Source organism: Artibeus jamaicensis, unplaced genomic scaffold (assembly GCF_021234435.1).
Source record: "Artibeus jamaicensis isolate MK-2021 breed Jamaican fruit bat unplaced genomic scaffold, CSHL_Jam_final contig_923, whole genome shotgun sequence".
NCBI lineage: Eukaryota > Metazoa > Chordata > Mammalia > Chiroptera > Phyllostomidae > Artibeus > Artibeus jamaicensis.
In genome coordinates this window covers 13,002,609-13,027,152 of record NW_026522014.1, presented here as the reverse complement: position 1 = coordinate 13,027,152, position 24,544 = coordinate 13,002,609, and the positions used below count along the sequence as shown (strand labels likewise).

Sequence of the window (24,544 nt, the reverse complement as noted above, 5' to 3'; positions counted from 1 at the left end):
AGGAATTCTTTACAAATATATGAAACATCATGTTACATATAAGTCTTTCCATTTTCAAATTGGGGTTTGCTCCTCTTGTACACCAATAGTCCTTTCTCAAACGTAGAAATTTCTGCTATTTGTCAAATTTTCAGTGTGCGCTAAAGGTCTGGGAGAGAAGAGACGACATCACAGAGAAGATGGAGCTCAGGACCTTCTCAAAGCGATTCTGTGTGTTTTAATCTGACCCTCCTCTAGTCGGCTTGTGCGAAACGTTCTTATAAATAAGTATTTCAATGAATTGTTTACATGATGAAGTTTATAAACAATGACTTTGCCAAAAGAGGTATTTTTATTTAGATTTAGTTTGTAAAAGTTGCAAAATTTTGCTACATGGAAGAAACTCAGATTCCATTTTGGACAGCTGCTTGTGTTTTTTTTTTAATCAAATGCCTATTCTAATCTGAGACAAATTAAACTACCAAAGCACTGCTAGTTCCTCCAGAAATAAAAGAAGACTAGCACTGGGTTACCATACTACAGGCTTATTATTAAATATCTGTAAAAATATGTTTTGAGGTAACCAGCCAAAATTAATTGTAGTTTAAAAGACAAATCATATAGATCACTTGCCTTAAGCAGACTCAGCTTCTCATGAAACATTGAAAGAGATAAACCGAACTGCAGATTCTCTCGCTCAGGCTTGCTAGAAGATGAGATGAGGAAGGGAGTCCTTAGAAGGCCTCAGTTAATATGCGCCTAAGTGCAGCTGCCTCCTCTAATTGTATCAGGCGAGGTTAGAAAAAAGGTGATCCGTAAAGGGAGGAGACGTAGGACTAGTGAACATCTGTGCAGCACGAGGAGGAAACCAGCCCTCAGAGAGCATAATGAAGGAACCAGAGTTACTTGAGTAAACCTAGGAAAGCTGGGGCATTGAAGGCCCTTAGAAACAACTTGTACCTATTTTGTTTGTTATTCCAGGGTCCAGACTGGAAGGTTCAGTGTTATCATCCATTAGATAACCAAGGGGAGAAGGCCTCGCCCTCCTAGCATGCAGGGCTGCAAACACACCAGGCTGCAAACACACGAGGACATCATTGCCTCCCAAGATGACTGCTTTCTCTCATTCCATTCCGGGCAGTTTGCAAATGCAGTGTCCTCGCCAGGAGCACACCCACTCCCTCTGCACTTCCTATTTTTATCACTAGAGGAGGCACCATCATATTTATTGTTATATTCTATCGGTAGCCTAAATGCAAGTACAGGATAAGCCATATCAGATAGGGTGCTCCTGGCTCCCAGTAACCTCTAGGCTCAACTCAAACTGGTACACGCATTAGAGCATTTATTATGTCACACACCAAGGAGTCCCAAGAATGTGAGAGCCTCAGTTTTAGTGCCCGGATGATTCTCTGGGTTCTTCTTTTCTCTAAATGCTGGACTCATTCTCAAGTTGGTAGGATGATTCTTGGCTTCATATCCAGGCAAGAAAATATCCAGGAAACAAGGGACCTCTGAGGAAGTACTACCATGGCTAACATGCCCATTAGCTTTGGATCTTGAACAAGAATTTAAATTTTTCGTGGAGTGTGACTAGTGATCAATATTGATTGATCCATAGGAAAACTCACAACAGTGTATTCACTTAGGTCACGGACACTTAAAACTTATTTTGGGTATGCTATCCTTCCAGTATTATGTTGACTAAATAAGTTTTTTTTTAAAGAACAAGGTTAAGTGATGGTGATTTTGGAGATAACAATAGTTCATTAAACACAAAGAGCCAAGTACAAGAAGTGGATTCTGCCTGCTGCATCCCTTCCCCGCCAACCCCTCTTCTAAACTGATTACCTGTCAGTCAACAATGTGAACATTCAATGACTGGTTGGAGGTGGGGCAGTGTTCACTACCAGAATGCAAAAAAAAAGCTGCAACCCCCCCTCACCCCCACCAAATCCCTAATTATACCTCTTCCTTTAGACCTACCACCGCCATTTGTACACGTTCTTTCCTTCGAAGCTGACCACGGAACACTACACGGAGTGCACATGAACAACAGAGATTAGTCACTTTTGCCATGCCTTCTGATTCCCATCTTTTTCTAATCAGAGGTTGCACACTGTGACCCAGGATAATTTTTGGCAGAGTGTTTAAAAGAGTTTTCAATTTGCATGCCCTTAAGTGATGCATGTACTTTCCATTCCAGTCGTTAGCTGGCTGGGTCTCACAGATATTTGTGTTTGTTCTCCCAGAAATTATTTCAAGCTTATGAACGTATGCAAACACTTAATACTAGCAGCACTTTCGTTTTTGATTTAGTTGGTTAAAGAGAGACCGAAAATGCAGTATGATATTGAAATTCTTTTATGAACACGGCTGCTTAAAAATTCAATGCTGTCAATCTGGACTACTGCTTGATAAGCACACTACTGCTGAGAACTCAAAAAATAAATTTTTTACTCAGCTGGTGTTTAAAAGTCTAAATTCGAAATGTTAAACCTGGGTTTATAGTGTGCAAAATGAAAGTTGTTGAAAAGGCAAATTGTGAAAGTTGAGAATAAGTTACTGACTAGCTAACTGTAACGGTGACTGTTTGGGCTTGTATTTAGTTCAGTCCTGCTCTTTGACTTGGAGAGAGTGTGGCGCCACACTCAGGCTCCCACTGTGGGGGCGGCAGTAGCCTCCTAAACACTAGCCTCTAAGAGAAACTTCAAGGGCCACATTCGGTGACTTTGAAGGGTGTTCCCTGCAGGTGGTGACATGGTGGTTTAGTGCCTGGTCCTTCCTGAGGAAGCTGGATGAGCTTGGGCAGCAACTGGAAGGTAACCAACCCCCTCTACCTCTGACAGCAGGACAAAGGCATATGAGTCATGGGAACTGCATCGTAGGACTGTTGATCTGGGGCGCTTTTCAAGGGATCCTACCCCAACAGTGTATTTCGCCAAGGCCAGGAGATACTCAGGTGTAAGTACTAATGGGATAAAAGGTGAGGGGTGGTCAGAAGTAGCTGGCAAAGAGGAATTAACAGTTGAAGTAGCCTAGTAGGGGAGCTTCCAAACAACCCATTAAGAAAACAAAATTCAATTTTGAACATTTGTTAGTACCAGAGGGTACAAATGAAATAACTGTTTCTCCCTTGCCTTTCCTCTACCTCCACATCTCCCCATTCCATAGCAGTCATGGAGAAGACTGGGGTGAAGGCGAGAAGCAAGGAAAACCCACTACTCCTCCCTAGTAATAAAGAAGGCAGGCAGCCATCTGCCACCAGGCCTCGCTGGATATGGGAGGAAAGGTAGGGGATCTCATTTATAAGTGGAAATTGGAAGCTGATTAATATATTCCTTTAGAAAGTGTCATTTCTGAACTATGACTATAACTCCAACGAACTGTAAGATTTTGATTGACACAGGGGAAATGAGAACAATTCTGAGACTCTCCAGGTTTTCTTCCAGGAGGCTGGGAAAGAGTAGCCTCATCTGAGGAGCTTTGACAGGACATGGGAGACAAAAGCAACTGCAGTATAATACATCTCACCAATTGTTTTATTTAATATATATATATATGTATGTATGTATGTATGTATATACATATAAAATTTCTTACTGAAGGTTAAATTAAGTATATAAAATAACACTTGTAAAGATTAGCTCTGTTGAGGCTTCCGGACAAGATGGCAATGCAGGCAGACATGGCTCACCTCTTCACACAACCACATCAAAATTGCAACTAAAATATAGAACAATCATCACTCAGTAATGTCAGAAATTGAGTTGAATGGAAGTCTGACAACTACAGAATTGAAGAAACCACATTCATCCAGGCTGGTAGGAGGGGTATGGACATGGAACGGGCTGACCCCACACCCAGATAGGTAAACATTTGGGAGGGCTATCTCAGGAGTGAGGAAACCTGGATACACACCAGGCCCCCCAGTCCAGGGTTCCAGTGCCAGGGAGACAAGTCCCCAAAACTTCTGGCAGTGAAAACCAGCAGGGGTTGAGTCAAGGGGGAAGCTGCTGGAGCCCTAAGCAGTTCATCTTGAGGAACCCAAACACGGACTCACCTACTCAGACTCACTCCCTCTGAGCTCCAGCATTGGGGGAGCAGATTGAAGGGCACCAGTAGTATCAGGGAAAGTATGGCATCCAGGCAAGCAGAGGCCATTATTCCTTTGCTGGGCCCTCCCTACACAGAGCCGGTAGGTTGGTGCCACATCAGAAACTCCATCGACCTGGCTAACACTGTTTGACCCGTCTGGGAGATCCCCAGAGGCTTTAACCCACCCAATTTATGGGCCCGCCCAAGCTGCTTTTCCATAAGAATGGCTGGTCTTGGCTCCCAAATCTTATTAAACAAGTGACAGCTGGCTTCAGTGAGCCCTAGTGGTAGCCAGATTAGAGTCACAGCCTGACTTCACCTGGGAATCTCCAAGTTCCACTAAGTGGCAGCCATCTCAGATTGCTCAGGCGGGGTAGCCCCAGGCAAAACATAGATGGTCGTTGACCTTCTCCTGTACCACCTGAAAACCCCTGGGGACAGCTACAGACCATTTCTGAGCACCACCTCCCTGCCCCTGCATAGCTGATCCTCCATGGAGGGTGGAGGTTGGATGTCAGTGGTTATGGCCAGTCCTTGCAGCTGACTGGCCTGGGTAAATACCTCTCATCGATCTGCCAACAGCAACCATGGCTCAACTACAAGAGGAGGGGCTACGCAGCCCACACAAAGGGTGCACCTTGAGTACCCTGCTTGGGTGATAGGGGAGGCTGTGCCACCGAACCCTACAGGACACCTACTACATCAGGCCACACTGTGTCACACAGTCAAAGCAGGTTTACCTATTACATAGAAACGAATACAAAGAGGCTGAAAAATGAGGGACAAAGAAGCATGGCCCAAATGAAAGAACACATCAAAACTCCAGAAAAAGAGCTAAACAAAATGAAGGTAAGTGATCTATCAGATGCATAGTTCAAAACACTGGTTATAAGGATGCTCAAGGAACTTAGTGAGGACCTCAGCAGCACAAAAAACATCCAGTCAGAAATGAAGGATTCACTAATTGAATTAAAGAACAATTTTCAGGGAAACAACAGTAGAGTGGATGAAGTTGAGACTCAAATCAATGATTTGGAACATAAGGAAGCAAAAACCAACTAATCAGAACAAGAAGAAGAGAAAAGAATCTAAAAAATGAGGATAGTATAAGCAGCCTGTGGGACAACTTCAAGAGGTCCAACATTCACCTCATAGAGTTGCCAGAATGAAAAGAGGAAGAGCAAGAAATTGGAAATCTGTCTGAAAAAATAGTGAAAGAAAAACTTTCCTAATTTGGTGAAGGAAACAGACATGCAATCCAGGAAGAGCAGAGTCCAGATTATGATGGATGCAAAGGGGCCCACTCCAAGACACCTCATTATTAAAAGGTGTCAGGTTATACAGATAAAGAGAGACTCTTAAAAGCAAGAAAAAAAAGTTATTGGGAGGTTGCCAGATGGGAGAGGGAAGGGGGAGAATGGGCGAAGAGGTGAAGGGGATTAAGAAGTACAAATAGGTAGTTACAGAATAGCCATGGGGATGGAAAGTACAGTATAGGAAATGGAGTAGCCAAAGCACTAATACGCATGACCCATGGACATGACCAATGTGGGGGCACTGCCTGAGAGAGTAGGCAGTGCTGGGTAGAGAGGGTTAAAGGGGGAAAAACAGACAACTGTAATAGCATAATCAATATGATATAATTAAAAAAGATTAGCTCTATTAAAAACAAATTAAGATAGTAACTTAATTATAGAGCCATTTAAAAATTAAATATAATTTTACCTTGTTATGATGTAGCCATAAGTATTTTAAATTTTTAAACCTAGAAAGATCAATGACATCTGTCAGTTCCCTGAAAAAGAAAAAGAAAGTAAACAGCTGTGATTAGTTCAGTTATGCATTGGACAGATATATAGCATGGCTTTGGGGCAGCTGAAAAACCTTTCTTTTTGTCCTTTCAAAATTGCTGGCACACTTACATGCTTATTTATAAAATTCTGTCCTTAAAACTTCATTCATTTGGATTAAGATTTTGTTAGCTAGTTAAAACAAATAGTTAAGGGGAATACTTTATCACATTAGTGGAAATTTACACCTCATTATGACTGAAATTATTGGGATCACATAAAAAGAGATTTCACTGGGAGAGGCTAGTGGAAAAAAAAAGAGGGAAAAAATAAGTGCAGAAGACACTGAACTGACAAGTGTGGGCAATGCTATTAGCTCCTGCTTCAACAGGGTCTGCAAGCTTCTTACTGTGGGGTAGTCCAGATCTTGGCCAGACTGGGATTAAGACATGAAGATTGCAGTACACCAAGAGATGGAGACTGAATATCGCGTTTTATTCTCCCTTGGCTGTTTATTAAATAAAGGGTCAAAATATTGCCCATCCTTCTTCTTTTTTAAAAGATTTTATTTATTTTTTGACAGAGGGGGAGGGAAAGAGAAAGAGAGGGAGAGGAACATCAATGTGTGGTTTCCTCTTGCACGCCCCCTACTGGGGACCTGGCCTGAAACCCGGGCATGAGCCGTGACTGAGAATCGGACTGGCAACCCTTTGGCTCACAGGCAGCATTCAATCCACTGAGCCGCATCAGCCAGGGCTGCCCAACCTTCTTTCAGTGTGCAGGACTCTAGCTGTTGTCTAAGTGGTCCTGAGCCTTGTGCTGATGCAGCTCATTCAGCAAAGGGACAGACCTGGGTGGGGAAGGGGAGCTGCCAACGAAGAGGGCAAAGCCTCTGAGTCACTGCTGTGGGCTGGCGTATTCAGATCTCTTTTATGTCTCAGGGCACAACTTGTGGGCCCAGGCTGAGTATGCATCCGTACATGTCTCTATGTATCAAACGCCTGGCACATCCTGTGTGCTAGTGCTTTTCTAAGCAATTAAAAATATTAATGTTAATTGATATTACCTATATTAACACATTTGTGGCAACATCCTTTCATATTTATATTTATTTAACCCGAGCCACTAAGGGAATAATTATTTTCTCATGTTTTTAAAATAAATATACTTTTTAAAATCATGCAAACATTTCCAAAGAAAAGAAACCTGTCACCAAATTTTTTATATTGACAAAATTTAAATCTAAGAAAAGCTGAAGAATAGTATAATGAATACTTATATAGCACTTATAATTTTTAATGTTTTGCCACACTTACACTCACTTTCTTTTACCTATATAATATACCTGTTTATTAGCTGTTAGTTTCCTGTGGAAATCACTTGAAAATAAGTTGCAAACTTATTATTGCTGGGTTTTCTCTCCTAAACACTTCCTGCACATCCCTTAAATAAGGACATTCTCCTGCATAACCACGATACCACTATCACATCTAAGAAAATTAAATTGAATTAATATTATCTAATATATTATTGATATTCAAATTGTACCTGTTGCTCTTATATTTTAGTTTGTTTAAACCCATAGTTCCATCAATATTCATTCCTTGCTTCTTCAGTTGGCAGAATCCCTTAGTGTTAAATTTAGAACAGTCACTGTCTCTCCTTTTTTCCACTTAACACTGACTTTTTGAAAAGTCTAGGACAGTTGTATGATAGAATGTCTCATATTATTGATTTGTCTGATTGCTTTCTCATGATTAAATTCAAGATAGATCATTTTTAGGTGGTAATTACTGCATCACATCAGGAGACAAATGATGCTATTTTGTCCCACTGTTGGTGAAGCCAATTTTAGTTACAGAGTTAAAGCTGTATCTGTCGGGTTTCTCTATTATAAAGAGTCTGAATGAGATATAATATGTGGGGCAAGATTGACAGACTCTGTGTATATTTCATTATCTAACAACTATATAGTCAGTCACTGTAGCTTCTGTGGGTGACCTTTACCTGAATCAGTAGATTTACTTTTATAAATAGCCACTTGTAATGCTTTCCATTTTACATTTATTACCTGGTATTATTCTGTACAGAACATCTGCCACAGCACATGTTCTGAGGGACTATTCAAGAAGTCATTGGTAAGATGCTTTCCATTTCCTAAGAGCAACAGAGACAGGCAAAGACCCCAGTTTACTGGTGTCCGGACTGTGAAATATTCTTTTTTGGACCCAGATGGATTAAACAATAACTTATTATTCTTGGGGTATAAAATGTATTGTCCTTTGGTTGAGAAGACACTAATTACCCATTGTCAGAAGATCAGTATTTCTAACTTTTTTTCTAGTGTTTTAAATCTTTTTGTAATCTACTTGCCCTTTAGGTCAAATCATGAAAGGCTGAGGTACAATCTTTTGGCCACAGAAAATATCTGTTATTATAAAACTAAGTGATCTGTAGAAAGGTTCAAAGCATGATGTATGTCAGAATTATATACCGCCTGTGCCATTCTAAAATATATGCTTTTAAAAATATTAAATTGGCCAGCTATTTATTTTCTTGCTCCCAAGACATTCTGGGCCACTACAAAGATAAATGTTTTTCTCTTCAGTAATAAACTGAGAAATATTTATATACAAGAGAAGACACATGTTTATTAATAAAGGATTTCCTCCAATTATCAGAGGTAAAGTTATTAATTTCATTGATAAAGTATAACATGTTCTTTAAATAATGACTTTCTATAGTTTAAAGATGAGTAGGAAGGTAAAAGTTTATTTTAAAATAATACATAGAATTCATGGAGATAAACAACACGAAGGGAGGAAAAGGAGAGCAGGAATAGGGTCACTGTTATTAAAACGCCAACTGTGACTGTGCATGTGTCACTTGTTGGCTAGTAAATGCTGTCAGTCCAATCCAACCAGCGACTTCCTCCTCCTCTTTCACTTAAGTTCTTGCAAGCACGGTGGCTGCTCTGTGTAGCACAGTGACTTTACTGTGCCACCTGGGGAGTCGGAGTAGAATCAGAGGAGGTTGTTGCAAAAAGGAGAGTAGTTTCCCACTTACCAGTAAAATTAGTATAGGGGTTATTAGCTAGGGGTTATTTTTATAGTATGGAAGTATAATGAGTCATTATTCTCTAATAAAAGTAATAATATTAACTGTTCTAATGTTCACTGGGTGCTTACTATGTATTGGTCCCTCACCTACCTTCCACTAACTCATCTAATCCTCACCACGACCTTGTAAAGTAGGTGGTATTGTTATACGTATGCAGGCAACCGGGTTTCCAGGTAAAATACAGGATGCCCAGTATGTGAATTTCAGAGAGACAACAAATGCAGCGTGGGACATACTTATACTAAATTATACATTCGTTTGTTTCTCTGAAAGTCTCATGTAACTGGACAGTCCATATTTTCATTTGCTAACCTGACAAAGATCATCCAGCTGGAAGAGACAGAGCTGGGACTCAAACTTAGCACATCCATTCGAATACGCTGACAGAGACTGTGAGTCCCACGAGTGGCAAAGCCATTAGAGTGTGGTACTCACCCATTCAGTCCTTGCAGGGAGGGGGACTGGACAAGAACATCTGAATCTGTGAAACATTATGATCGACACTCTTTTATTTCTTACATAAATAGAATACACTTACTGTTGGGAAAGGAACAGCTCAGAGACATCAGCGTCCCTCTTGTGGCCACATATCCTTAGTTGGTCTTCAACTGCCTGATAACATATAATTAATCTGTCAAGGTGCATTCCACTGAGCAAAAGTACTGAGACATTTGCAGTCAATAACAATAATGTCTACAGAAGATCAAAGGAAAGGTGAAAATGGAGGCAACCACTTTAAACCGATAAATTCTAATACTACAATTATATATTATTTAATCATTTTGCGGTTGAATTTCACTATCCTTAATCCTGGGAACAGATGTGTAAATAAATTTTAATCAAAGAGAATAAGTGTGTGTTTGTACATATACTCAAAAAACAAGTGCTTGATTCTCTACAAGGTAATCTGGTATTTAAATATTCTTAAATGCTCCTTCAAACACAAAGAATTCATATTTGATAGGTTTTCCGTATTTACAGAGGATACTCAGTATCAAGGTTGGAGGTGAAGGAAGTAGAATATAATGCACATTGTCATATGGACTCTTGGCACCCTGTAATTCTCAATAAATGTCAGACAAATGAATAAATGAGTGAATACACATCATTTCCCTTTCTTTGCAAAGGAATCATGTCTTTGCTTTTCATGAATTACTAACATGGTTGAACCGTGGGAATTTTTGGTGAAGAAGCAGCAATTTTTATTCCCATAGGTTTTGTTTTGAAAATGTAAATCATAATTTTCCATGAGGGACTAAACCTCACAAGACACAACAAAAGTGAACAGTATAATCGTTGTACTTCTGGAATCTGACAAACATTGTAATTATCAGAGTCAAAACAATCACAAAATTTCAGCTGGGATTTGTTGTGGGTGGTGAGGTTGTAATGCCAGTAAGTGATTTATGAAACTTTGACAACGGTTTTGGTATTTAGCAGAGGACTTTCAGACGAGTTAGATTTAATGAGAGGGGCAAATATCTAAAGAAGCAACGAAAGTAGATATCACGGGGATGGGGAGCCGCTGCTAATTGAGAGTCCTAAAAACCTTCCTTGTTACCCTGGTCCACAAGCTGAATCTTGAGGCTTGGAGAATTCATTGGCCCAGGTAGAGGCATTTCCATCAAGGTATTTTGTTACTCTGACAAGCAAGCTGGATCTGGGGCTTGGAAAACCCAATACATCAGGCTTATACATCTTCATCTGGGTATTTTAACGGAAACATCTGAACTTCTATGGTATAGTAGAAACACATGGTCAACTGCAACTTTGCCAAAGCACTGAGATGTTAAAGTCCAGCCAAAGCACAATTAAAATGTTGCAGCTATCTATTAAAATGATAAATGTGCATTTAACTTGATATGTCATTCCACGTCTAGCACTCAGAAGAACAGTGGTACATACACACAAAAACAAAATATGAATATTATTGCTTACTTAAGCATATAGTATCAGAGTTGTCTAATATGCCCCATTAATTGGTATATGGGTTAAATGAAAATATAGCTTCACAACAGAATACTGTATAGTAGCTTAAAACTATACGAGATGGATATCTAGACATATACTGATATTGGAAATCTATTTTTAAGTAAAAATGTCATTGGCAATATATGTATTTCAGTAACAATATTTTTGTTATCAATGACATTTATATGTACATGAAACACACACATTCCAAATTGTTAACAACAGTTATTATTGGGGGACTTTCACTTTATAAAAAATAAAGTTTTTAATAATGTTTGAATATTTCACAATAAGCACATATTATGTAATCAGAAATGAATACACAATTTGAACATTTTAGCCATGGAATGACTATTTAAAGACTTAAGTCAAAATTTGAAAATTAAGAGATGAAAAGGTAAATTGAAACTATCCATATAATTTGTAAACCATTGGTATAATCAATTGTTTGTTGATACAGATTTTTATCACAGTTATGTTTCTTTTCAACCTAAAATTTCAACTAAATCTGGTAGCAAAGTGCCAAAGTGCCAAAGAACACGAAGACTCGCCAAGAAGTTTCAGGTTTCAGAGAACCTGAGGTGGAGCAGTTCCAGTTTCCAATCAACACACAGCCTCACTAGCAGAGTAGTCCTTTCATCTAAAGAAGCACAACAAGCATTCCTTCCCTGGAGTATTTTTGTTTAATTGTGGTAAAATGTACATAAAATAGAATTTATTACTCTAACTGGACAGTTCTGTGGCATTAAGCATATTTACATTGGTGCACAGCCATTGCTGCCATTCATTTCCTGAAGTTTTTCATCGACCTCAAATGAAACTGCACTCATTAAACATTAATTCCTCATTTCCCCCTGGCCCTCATCCCCTGGACATTAATTCCCCATTCCCCCTGGCCCTCAACACCCTTCTATACTCTGTCTCTAAAAATTTGACTACTCTGGGTACCTCCTATAAGTGGCATGAGTTTTTGTATTTTTGTGATTGGCTTATTTCACTCAGCATAATATCTTCAAGAATCATCTATGTTTTAGTGTGTTTCAGAATTCCCTTCCTTTTTTAAGGCTGAATAATATTCTACTGTATGTATGTATATACCACACCTTGTTTGTCCACTTACCCATCAATGGACACTCGGGCTGCTTTCACCTTTGTGAACAATGCTGCTATGAACACAGCTGTACGAACATCTGTTTGAGTCCCTGGTTTTGCTTTGTTTGCATACGTACTCAGAAGTGATCCATGCTGGATCATATGGTAGGTAGTTCTATGTTTAACTTATTGAGGAGTTGCCATGTCATTTTCCATAGCAGCTGCACATAATAGCATTTTTATTCAGATGAACATTTTGAAAATAACATAGCCTGACAGATACTGAGTGACAGACTACTGAGTTCTTAGCTTAGTTCAGGCTGTGATTAGCCTGTGACTAGATGGTAAATGTAGCGATGAACTAGGTAAGGCGACTGCTCTTAGCAGGAGAGGTAAGGGACAAACAATTCTGTAAAAAAAGGCTGTAAGTGTTAAGGGCTATGCCAAAAAGAAAATATGCTCTGGTGAATTCAGAGGAAGAAGAAATGACGGCCAGCCTGGGAGCTCCGAGATTTCGGGGTGGGACTGACAAGGGGGTGGACCTGAAAGGTGAGGAGAAATTGGAAGCAGAATACTGGTGGGTGGGTGTTTCAGTCAGAGGGGAGTAAATACAGAGGGGAGAAGACAAGGGGGAGAAAATTCGAGGAGTGCAGGGCAGTGCAGCCTTTGGCTATAGTGAAAGGCACATGGAAGACAATTGTGAGAAATAATATTAAGAAAAGGTGGTTTGGGGTCAGATTGTTTGTCCTAACTTTGAAATTTAGGATCAAAGAATATGCTCAGTACATAAACAAAATGTTTATAGGCCTAGGAACTCTAACGTAAAATCACACAGTTTATATAATTTATAATTCAAAATTAATTTAGTTTTATAATACATACGACATATGCATATGTATATGAAATATACATACTAACTGCATAGCAAAATCATCGTTAAGTCCAACAAAGTTCTGATTTTTCCCATGACAATACATCATGCTTTTAAATCATATCCACTATCAAATTATTTTAAAATCAGAATTTAGTCCTTTGTTGGACTAAATTCTGGCACAACGGGGAAGTAGGACAGGATTTTTAAACTGGAGAAAAGATAAGAAAAAAAAGCTAGGCTTCAGGAAGGTGACTTGCAGAGACATGTTTAAGGGCCCGGGGTGCAGAGAGAACGCAGACAGGAAGCAAGGCTGCCTCTGGAAAATCAAAGCAAGAGCCGATGAGCCTGCCCTAGGAAAGTGGCAAGTGGGAATGAGCAGTGAGCAGATGTGTCATGGGGCGTATGGGGAGAACTGACGGGAACTGGCAAGTAACTGGAGGCAGAGCATAAGGGCAAGGGAAGTCACAGATAATGACGGTAACGTGAATGACATGATGACGAGAAAGTGACTGTTCGGATCAACTCAGCCTAGAAATGCTGACATTGAGGTGCTGGTAGAACAAAGAGGTGTCCAGCAGATAACTGCAAACAGACGAGGGGACCTCCTCAGAGATGTCAGGGCAGGTATGCACGGCTTTGCAAGTCAGGCCAGCCCTGAGGAGAGAGTGGGACTGAGGTAAGATTATTGCCTCTAAAGAGGTAAGATACTCCCTTCAGAAAGGGGAGGAAGGAAGCAGGCTTGGTAAGGGGACAGAAGAGGGGCGGTTGTAAAGTTAGCAGGAGAAGGAAAAAGACGGCAAGAACGGAGAAGGTGAATTTCAAGAAGGTAGAATTCGAATCTGTAGTTGCATAGGGTGGGAGAGGATATTATTGCCCAGAAAGGTATTGCATCTGGGGAGGAATTTCAGTAATCGAATAAGAAGGGAAAGTCATTATTTCAAATGAATTGGTTAATAAACCAGGAAAAAAAATCCAACACAGAGCTGGGGTGTGGACAGTGCCGGAGCAGGGAGGACAGCAGCAGCGCCCTCCACTGGCAGATGAATTCGGATCTAGAGAAAGCAGAAAGGAGAAGGATGCCTGTATTCAACTCAACTCTCTGGAAGAAAATATCCTGACTAGTCATGTACTGTAATAACAGATACATTCCTATACTTTCATGCAACACATATGTGCCACAGGTTAGTTAGGACTTAGCTTTCAATTCATGTCAGAAATCTCAGCTTTGATTCATCACAGCAGTCCCAAGGTTTCCCAGACAAGTCCCAGAACCCCAGAACACTTTGCTAGCTCCTATGTTGCATATTTTTGACATGTTTCCCACTCAAGTATTCCTTAAGCCATTATCTTAACTGCCTTCAATTGTTTGCATTATCCATCAAAAACATTACTCAATTTGCACTTTAAGGGAACAACATTTTAGGGGTTTTATATAAATATATATCTTTATGTAGATGAATATTTATTTATTATTTATATATAATGTTGGAGAGTCAAGGCCCAAATTTATGGCTTTGTTATCAAATCTCTAAACTGCCATAGTTATATATGCAGCAGATGGTAAGTACAGGTAGGAAAAGGTCCTAAGTCTATTAGTGTGGATCAGGGGAAGCCTCAAAATCCTACTGAAGAGATTACAGACCCCGTCGCTCCCCACCCTCTCTGCCACAGGCCTCAGGGGCAGCCTTAGGCCAGCTGGGGCTTTGAAGCAGGCACCCGAGGGGCCCTGGTTGGGAGAACGGGGTGCCCTTACCCTGCGGCTAACCTCCAGGGCAGGACCTGGAGGCCTTGATAGGCTCACAGAGCGTCGGAAGGCGCCGGACAGATGGTTCTGGTCCTGGGTCATCAGGATACCAGGAAGTCCAGAGGCACCTGTGATTGACCCAGCTCGGCCCCACGGTTCAGTGTTCTTACTGTTACCAACAGCTACTGCAGTCTCGCCTACTAAAAGCCAATCTGAACCTGGGAAGACTTGAAGCCAAATCCTGACTTCTATGACGTCTGCGCTTGGGGTCCTCAGAGCATCCACCACGTGGTACCTCGGACGCACTAGTGTTCGCCTGCGCGCGGTGCTTTTGTGAACTTGGTAAAGTGGGTGATCTATCACCTATGCCAGAGTGGGTCCGAGGACTCCGGTGGTAGTCACTCAATAATAATCATTTATTGATTTGAGATCAGATATCAGAAAATTTAGGTTTCTTAAAATTAGACGTGGCTGAGGACCACTGGCCATGTGTGAAGGATCGGGGTGAATCAGTGGAGTGTGGAGTAGAGCCCAGGACAAAAAGAAAAAAATCAAGTTTTGTTTATGAAAAATTTTAAAGTTTTGTTCATCGTGAGTGTATTACACAAACATTCCATTTAGCTTTATTTGGCTGAGTTTTTGGTGCCACCTCACATCTCTGCACCAAGGCCAGTGCCTCCCTGGCCCCACTCGAGACCCAGTCCTGGAATGCAGGTCAGGGGTGGCAGTATGGAAGCGCCCTAGGATCCAGGTGCGCAGAAAAAAGGAACACTCTGCTGACTTTATTGGCCAAGAGGAAGTGGATATTGGCTCAGCAGCTTAAAGTCCTTCCTCTGGCAGAAAATGGGTAAGATAAGCCATTATTTGGCTAGGACTTGATGTCCCCTCAAGTTCTGTTGGTGCCTCTATCAAAACTATCTCATGGTCTTATATACTCCCATGAATTTGGTTCCCCTCTAGCTTGGGACACTCTGGAGGCAGGATTCTGTCTGTGCATCACTATCTTCTGTCAGGGACTAACAGATTGCATTCCATAAATGTTGATTTAATAGAATAAGTTGGTTTCTTGGCTCCAAATTTGAACTTGAAATGAAAGAATTAAATACAGCTTTTTGAAATGGGTCAGGCTATTTGCATATAAAAAATTCTAGTGCTGGAATAGAGAATTAAAAAATATGTCACCGGAGAAATCAAATAGCATTTTAGTACTTTCTAAAAAGTATTTGGGCCTGGGGGGCCTTAGATGGAGAGAGTAATCATCTGATAACTATTATTTAAATGGTTTTTATCTCATAAATAAAATCAGGTGAGAGGAATGGTCCACTTAGAAAATGTACAAAGTAATTTATAAGACCTCTTGTCTTCCACTTTTTCTGTTAATACATGTTCTCACATTTTAGCTATCACTCATAAATATGCTACATAGAAACATGTAAATGTACAGTACTTGGTCAGTTTTGTACATTACCCTAAGGTGAGTTTTAGAATCATAAGCAAAATGCTTTCGGAGAGCATTTTAGAGAAGTAAATTACTAACCAGCTGATTTCTACTGAAGTCATGTTAAAATTTTTATCCTTGACTTTTTATTTAAATATTTAAGCTTACACTGATTAAGAAGAGAAAAAGTAAAAAATAAACATCCAGTTCTGTTCCTAGGAAAAGAACTCATTTACTACAAGGTCTTACTGTGTTCCTTCTTCAAGAAAAAAACTTCAATTTAACTGATCATGAGGACAAAAATAATGCAAATTATGGGATGTGAAAGGCGGAGGTTAGTAAAGGCGCTTCTTGGATGGAAGGTCCTTCCTAGACATCCTCACACTGATGCTACAAATTTTTTACAAAAGAAGCATCCCTGGCAGAGGGGCAGAGAGTTTTACCCCCCTGTGGTGGGATTATGACCTGAGGAATCCCACCTGAAATTTAAAAAATTTATGTAAAATATACATTCTCCTTTACAATCAATCTTGTTTTAATATAAAAATAAAGTGGTCCCCCTTAACTCCCCTCAAATCTTTGAGTGGTATTTACATTGAAGCAAGACACCCTGTGTTTATCCTGTGGCTTTGCCTCTCTGGCATGCTGCCATTGCCTGCAGCGGTATGCATACCCCAGTTTGAAAGCTCTAGCATATCATGTATGTGGATTTGGATGAGAAGAAAGAGCCTGTGCTCCAAGTCAGGGCATGTGGGGTTTAGCCTCAGCTATGACATTAACTAGTTGTTGGCCACCTTTGAGTCACTTCATGTCTCTGGTCCTCAGATTCTTCAACAGTAAAATGAAGACGTTGGACATTTAGCTAAAAAAAATCTATTATTTAGTTATAATGTCTTAGAAAGGTAGCATGTATTGTTCACAGAGTAAAAGATTCTTGTTGAGCTGTTGACATGTAATTGTTTTGAAGAACAGTTTCCCAGTGAAAAGTATGCGAGGGAAAATAATTATGCTTTAATGATGTGTCTATCATTAAAGCCGTTTAATTCTAAAAATTCTCTTCCTAATTCTGTCAACAATTCCAATGATCAGTCTGGAATTTTTCTAAGTGAATAAGAAATATTTATTAGATAAAAAGATCATTATCAGTCATTTTCTACCATGTAGATTGAGCACAGAATGAGCAATACATCAGCCACAATAAAGTCTTCTTATAAGCATAAAAAATATATCTTTGTATGATTTGATGACCAGAGCATCAACATTTTCACGGTTATAAGTTTAAATAAGATAACACTTTAATTGACAGCTATAGTTTTTTGTCTGTCTACACAAAATGAAAATAATGATTGAATGTTGGGAATTCAAGGACTTCCCCAGGAGCCTTCCATGTGACTGCACATTTTATGAGAAGAGGCTCAGACAGCCTTTTTCAGGACTATGTTTTAGGGTATCAGTGTAGTGACCGGGCTTGGAAGGCAGGGACAGTGTCAACCTCCAGAGCAAAGGGGAAGCGTTTTTTGTGTTTAGTTTTTTATTGTGCAGCATAATAAAGATAATGTCCTTCTCCTTTATAATAAAGATAAGATCAGGTAGGCTTACTGCTCAATGTAAAATATTAGGGTTCCCTATGCTCAGGGTTTCTGTCTTTTACAATAGTCACTGTATGTGGTCCCACCACCCCGACTTCTTTGCATTTCCCTCTGGGAACTGTGGCTAAGGGAACAGGTGTAAATTCTGGTTATGGTGTTACTGTAAGATGATCTTTAGTTTCTGACCCAGAATTCTCATATCTCCAGGCAGCATCTATGAAACAGTGACAGACTAACTTTTGTTTCTGCTTGTGTAGGCTTTTTTTTAAACAGAATGCTCCACATAATTTGTCCTTCGGCTTTCATATGTCTTCTTGACTTCTCATAAACCTCCCTCTTATAAATCTAGCTATGAAGCTGAATTGTTGCATCATGTTCCATTGTAATGTCTCTTATGGTTTATTTACTCATTACTCTATTGATGGATATTTATGTGGTCCAGTTTTTTGATATGCTAAACAATGCTATAATAAATGTCTTTGTACTTTTGTGCTCCTGAAATTTCTTGATGATATTAAAGAATCATATATGTGTCCGTTTGTCTAGAGGATAATATCAATCTTGTTAAATTTTGCTAGTCTAATTGGAGAAAACAATGTTTATTTTTTATTTATTTTTCAATTATAGTTGACAGTCAGTATTATTTTGTATTAGTTTCAGATACAATACAAGATAGCATAGCATAGTAATTAGACAATTAAATAATATACAAAGCAATCCCCTCAATAATTCTTGCACTCATCTGACACCATACATAGTTATTACAATATTATTGACTATATTTTCTATGTTGTACTTTACATCCCCATGGCTATTTTATAACAGCCAATTTGTACTTAATTACTCCCTTCACCAATTCATTCATCCCCTTAACACCCCTCCCATCTGGCAACACTTAGTTCATTTTCTGTATCTAGTCTCTTTCTGTTTTGTGTGTTCATTTATTTTGTTCTTTAGATTCCACATATAAGTGAAATCATATGGTATTTGTCTTTCTCTCTTTGACTTATTTCACTGAGCATAATACCCTCTAGGTCCATCCATATGGCAAGAATTCACAAAATGGCAAGGTTTCATTTTTTTATGGCTAATAATACTCCATTGTATATATTTCAACATGCGCCACATCTTCTTTATTCAATTGTCTATTGATGGGTCCTGGGTTGCTTCCACACCTTGGCCATTGTAAATAATGCTGCAGTGAACATGGGGGTGCATTTATCTTCTCAAATTAGTGTTTTGGGTTTCTTCAGATACACACCCAGAATTGGAATTGCTGGGTCATAAGGTAGTTCTATTCTTAATTTTTTGAGGAACCTCTGTATTGTTTTCCATGGTGGCTGCACGAATTTGCAATCCCACCAGCAGTGCACAAGGATACGCTTTTCTCCACATGCTTGCCAACATTTGTCATTTGTTGATTTACTGATGATAGATAGCAATTCTGACAGGTGTGAAGTGATATCTCATGTGGTTTTAATTTGCATTTTTTTGATGATTAGAGACATTGAGCATGTCTATTAGCCATCTATATATCCTTTTTGAAGAAGTGTCTATTCAGGTCCTCTGCTTTTGGATTGGATTGCTTATTGTTTTGGTGTTAAGTTATGTGAGTTCTTAAAAATTTCAGATATTAACTTCTTATCAGAGGTATCATTGGGGAATATCTTGGAGAAATATCTTTATCTTAATATTTTTTGTTGTATTTATTTAATCAAGTTGAGTATCTTTTCAGATGCTTATTGGTTGTTTGTATTTTTCTGTGAATTATTGCTTTATAAAAAGTGCTTTTTTCCCAGGCACATGCCTGGGTTGCAGGCCAGTTCCCAGCAGGTAATGCACAAGAGGCAACCATACATTGATATTTCTCTTCCTCTCTCCTTCCCTTCCCCTCTAAAGATAAATAAATTAAAAATCTTTTTAAAAATTTAAAAAATCACTTAAGTTTTAATATGTAAATGCCTATAACTGAAGCCCTATAAGCTAGATCAGTAAAAAGCTTCCCAGAATCTTTTTTAGGTTACTAATGGGATGCCTCAAGTAGTCTTGTAGAATCTTGCAGAGCCCTCTTCCCTTGCTCTCTTCTCCCTGGCTCATGCCTGTTGCCCTTCAGATTTAAAATAAACTTTATTTCTCTATCTCCACAGTACCCTTTCATCCTGGGTCTCTTGGGTCCATGCCCAGGATGCCATCACCCGATGCTCTAAGTCTTGCCATTTTTTGAATTATCGGAGTGGTGGTGTGTTCTGAGGTAACAGGGGAAGCATCAGTCTCCCCGCCAGCCCCATGGCACATGTTGTTAACAGGATTCTGAAGGAACATTGCCCACAAGTAGCATTAAATTCTCTCATGAAACCAGCCATTTCCACTTTTTCTTTACCTTGTTTTCTCTCAAAATTCATGCACAATCCCCCAAACAACTACCTGTATAGGAAAAGGAAGTGGTTCAGGTTTGGAAACATTGCTATACCGTCCGGCATAGGTAGAAAACTCTAGACAGAACTCCAGCTTAACCAAATAATATAATTCTCAATTCCAAATCTGTGTTCCCTTTACTATGATTTTACGTTTTCTCCTAAGAGTAATGGGCCCCCATGTGTAAGCTCTGTCCGCCACCTCGAATAGCCACTCCTTGACTATCCCTTGGACCATCAGAATCCTAGGTATTGAGTGTGAAAAAGATGAGGGGGGCAAGAACTTCAGGTGGTTCCACCCGCTTGTCCCATGGGAGGAGTGGTGGTGGTGGGGGGGAGTGAGTCCAGAGGAAGTTCTCGACAGGGACCTCTGAATCATGGAGCCTGGGAGAGAAGACCCATTACCTGGAATTAGAGATGGTACTGGGTGGAAAAGTCATAGAAGTTATAAAAATACATTTTAATTATACATTTTCACCACATAATGTCATTGAAATTATTAACCCTTCCCATACTTTGCTCAGTTTAGGCTTGATGACTTATTGATAAAGAGAAATTTATCCTAAGCTGGCAGAGAAGTCTGATTATGCTACAGAAAAGCTTCATTTTATCACACATATGATATAACAATCAGGCACTTGAAGCACAAATTCTTTCAATAAATGTGGGTATGTGTATATATGTGCATGTATACGCATAAATAAATGCGTGTGCATGCATATATTTGCATACATGTATGCCCATGTGCACACAGTAGGCAAACTCTACAATGGCCCCAGAGATCCCGACCTCCTGATTTTTACGTAATTGTGTAATCAGTCTTCTCCCCTTGCATGTGGGCTGGGCCTATGAACTCACTTTCAATGAATAGAATATGGCAGAAGGATGCGATGTCACTTGAGAGTAGGTTACAAAATCACTGTGCTTTCTGTCTTGGACACCTTCTCTCTTGTTCTCTGGTCCACTCTGAGCTCAACCGGTTACTGTGTTGTGAGCTGACCCACAGGAGGTCCATATGGCAAGACACTGATGTCTCTGGCCAACAGCCAGAGAGAACCTGAAGCCAGCCAATAGCCATGTGAGTCAGCACCTTTAAATGTAAAAATAAGTTCAACTCTTTTATCATAATACACAAGAATTTAGTTGGAGAATAACTTTTAAAAGATTTTTACTCAACTACTACTTAATCTGAGTGTTGATTTAAAAAAATCATTTGTCAGAAGAATACTATTACCAAGTCAATATATATTTTTCTCACCTTCTTCAGAAAACTTTTTCAACTGTGCTATATATTGAAAAAAAACCAATATAAAACAGAAACAATAAAGCACTATTATTTTGTCAAATTTGAGCTATCTCAGGGCTCTCTCCCACCTCTGAGACTCTTTCTAACCCCAGCATCTGAAACTGCTGAGATTTTCTTATTCATACTGCTCATAAATGTTTAGGTAGGTAAATTTTAGAATGAAGACTAAGACTTGAGGTTTTTTTTTGCAGACAATCACTGTTAGAGGTGGCATCCAGGATTCTTGGGGACAGATTCCCTGTTGGTCTTGTCTGCATGGTGTAGTGGAAGGGAGGGACCCGGACGCCCAAACAAGCTCCAGGAAGCCCGTGTTTCCACGTGTGGCCATTTGAGCCATCAGGCCCTTTAAAGTGCTCTGCTCAATGCATAAGGGAGCTATTTTAGATGACTTGACAGCCTTCACTTATTTATTCACTCATTTGGTCAGGCAGTGAAATTCACAGGGTTCCTACCACAAACCACACATTGCCAGGGACTGGGGCATACGAACAAGATGCTCCTCAAGGAATGAGAGTTAGAAAGCAAATAGTATGCGTTCTCATTGCTTTAAGCACAATTTAATTGTATTTGGCTTTGTTTGATATTGGCTGTCATTCAAATGGCACATTAAGGATGTTACTTTTAATTTCTTCCTTTTCTTTTTCTTTAATTTGCTTAGAGCCTGAAGTGTTTCAATTACCTTCACACATAATTCTAAACCATTTTATTGACCACATTAACTGTGCTCTTTACAGCCTTTATTCAGCTAGGAGGTTTTTATTAACAATGTTTTCAATACCACTTTTTCGCACAAAGCAAATTGGAGAGAAAGATTCAATAATCATTTTAATTAGAGGGGCTATATGTTGAAAAGTAGTTCAGAAGAAATCCTTTTCAGAAAAAGTACAAAGGCATTGAGAGGTTTTTCCATTGCAAGTTTAACGTGTCTGGAGTTTTAAAACATCAACTTTTGTTCCATAAATCTATTTGAGATTATAACAAAGAAAGAAAACTTGTTTGCTCAATTAGAGTACACTTTCTAAGCTTGGAAATTTTTCATAAATTTGGGTAGAAAAGATAGCATAACAGCTAATTTAGGCTCTGCCCAATCATTTAGCCTTTACCTAATGTTATGGAAATTGCCGTTAAGAAGCAGAAATCAGGCTGAAGGCCACTGAATCCCTACCACTTGAGTAGGTGATGGCTGTGGGTGGCTTTTGGAAGCAGGACCTATTTAAAAACAGGTGGGAGATGAGGGAGAGTGAGAGAGAATAGAACAAAAGTAGAAGGAGAAAGAGGAAAGGGGGAAAAAGAGAACAGAGTAGAAAGAAGAAGAGATGAGACAGAGGGTGAAGAAAAGAGTGAAGTGAAAAAAAACCCTGAGAGACAGGTGAGAGAGAAAGGAAGGAGAGAAGCAAAGGGAAGGGACACATTGTGACTAGGGACTAGGTGGCCTTGCGATCAACCCCACCTTTTGAAAACAGATGTGGTTCTTTGGGGGCACTGCTTTATTCCCGACCCTGTGGCCCAGTGAGGCTGATAATCACTGGTAATTACTTTCTAGACTTCTGGCATGAAGGGTGGGCATGCCATTAAGATCCATGCCAGAGTAAGTGGAATAATTTCTCTTAGATGTTTCTAATCTAAACTAAGAGGCAAGGAGGGGTCTGTTCCTTGTGGTGAAGCAGTGTGGTTTAAGGCCTAAAATTCTTGCTATGCGCCGCCTTAATATCTACAGGGAGGGCCTCACATGACCTGACGGCAAAGTCCCCTCCCCACTCTGCTCCCACAGACAGGGTCCTCTAGACAAGCACCCCTCCTTATCAAACAGACTAAATACAATTGATGCTCATCCCTGAGCGGTAGGTTTAAAGTTCCCTGCCAGCCCACAGAATTATTCAAGCAATCCAATCACATCCCCGTGTGGGAACCAAGGCACCCCACCCTCTTATGACTACAAAGCCTGCCTCCCACAGCTGCTGGCTAGTCCCTCCAGAAGCCTCTGATTGTTCGCTTTGTTCCAGAGTGCACCTCCTGTGTGGTCCTGCCTGGTACGCAGTGTCCTCCTTGGCTGGGTTGTGAGTACTGGTGACTGATAAACTGCTGCCAATATCTCATCTCCCCAGTGTCAGGTCTCATGCCTTTGCTCATCCCCACAAGCCTATGGTGGGAATTCCTCCCTTACCAAGAAGTAAAGAGGAGATGATTTTTAAAAAACCTAGGATTTAAAACGAGAGCTGCCAGGCACGCTTCCAGCCTTGCAAAGGAGCTGGGCTGAGAGCACAAAGCCAGCACACAGTCACAGAATGAGGAGACACAGAGCAGGAGACCTTAGGACTTAGCTCCGGGCTCCAACCACCACTGAGGTTCTGCCTGTCCCATAGATTTTACTCAAATCCAGCTCTTTTACTTACTAGTTTCAGTAGAGTCTCTTTCTACCACTGACAGTCACCTCAGTGTTACTCAGTGAAACCAATCACATTTGGTAGTCTTTATTTGAATTGAAACTAATAGCCTTTTTATTTACTAAGTATATAATTGTGTGACTTACACATTCCATTTAGGATGAGAGAGGGTAGAACAGGTATTGAAGGCTAGTGGTAGTCCAGTATCATGAATGAGGAAAAACAGTTTGAGGCTCTCTTTTTCGGGAGCTTTCCTGAGCCTTTCCCTGTCCCCTCTTCTTTCCCCTCAAGCAAGTTACCTTTTGTCTTTCTCCCTCCTTGGCTCCAAGGGCCCTTCTTTTGCCTCTGGAACTTGTTCCCTGAGCCTACACAGCCCTGCTGGCTCACTTCTGCTATCTCTGTGAATTTCTAAATAAACTTTCTCTTGTAATTCGAAACAAAAATTTCAAGATACAAAAGCCATATTCTGTGGTGAGATACGAAGACATTACCTTCCTAAATATCTCTCCTATTAAGAAAATCAAGTATTAAGAAATTCAATATTACCTATCAAGTAGTATTTATATTTAAAAGCACTAAAATTTTTCTTGAAGACCTACAGTTAGTCTGTCTAGAAAATGAGAAGGTTTTAAAGTTTATGGGCTTGGTGATCTTTAAAATGTTTTTTATTGAGGATAAATTTGTGTGATGTGGAAATTAATCATTTTAAACTGTACAATTGCACAATTCAGGGGCATTTAGTACA

At 39.8% G+C, this 24,544-nt stretch overlaps 1 protein-coding gene across 1 annotated transcript in view; it reads right to left on the bottom strand.

Moving 5' to 3' along the window:
• The window catches only part of LRRC72 (leucine rich repeat containing 72), a gene marked incomplete at its 5' end in the record, with an annotated part of 121,660 nt that overhangs the window by 23,320 nt on the left and 73,796 nt on the right, over positions 1 to 24,544 (bottom strand). The window contains 2 exons of the mRNA XM_053655081.1: positions 5,803 to 5,872; positions 9,526 to 9,599. Coding sequence (XP_053511056.1) covers positions 5,803 to 5,872; positions 9,526 to 9,599 — 144 coding nt within the window. The remainder of the gene's footprint in view (positions 1 to 5,802; positions 5,873 to 9,525; positions 9,600 to 24,544) is intronic.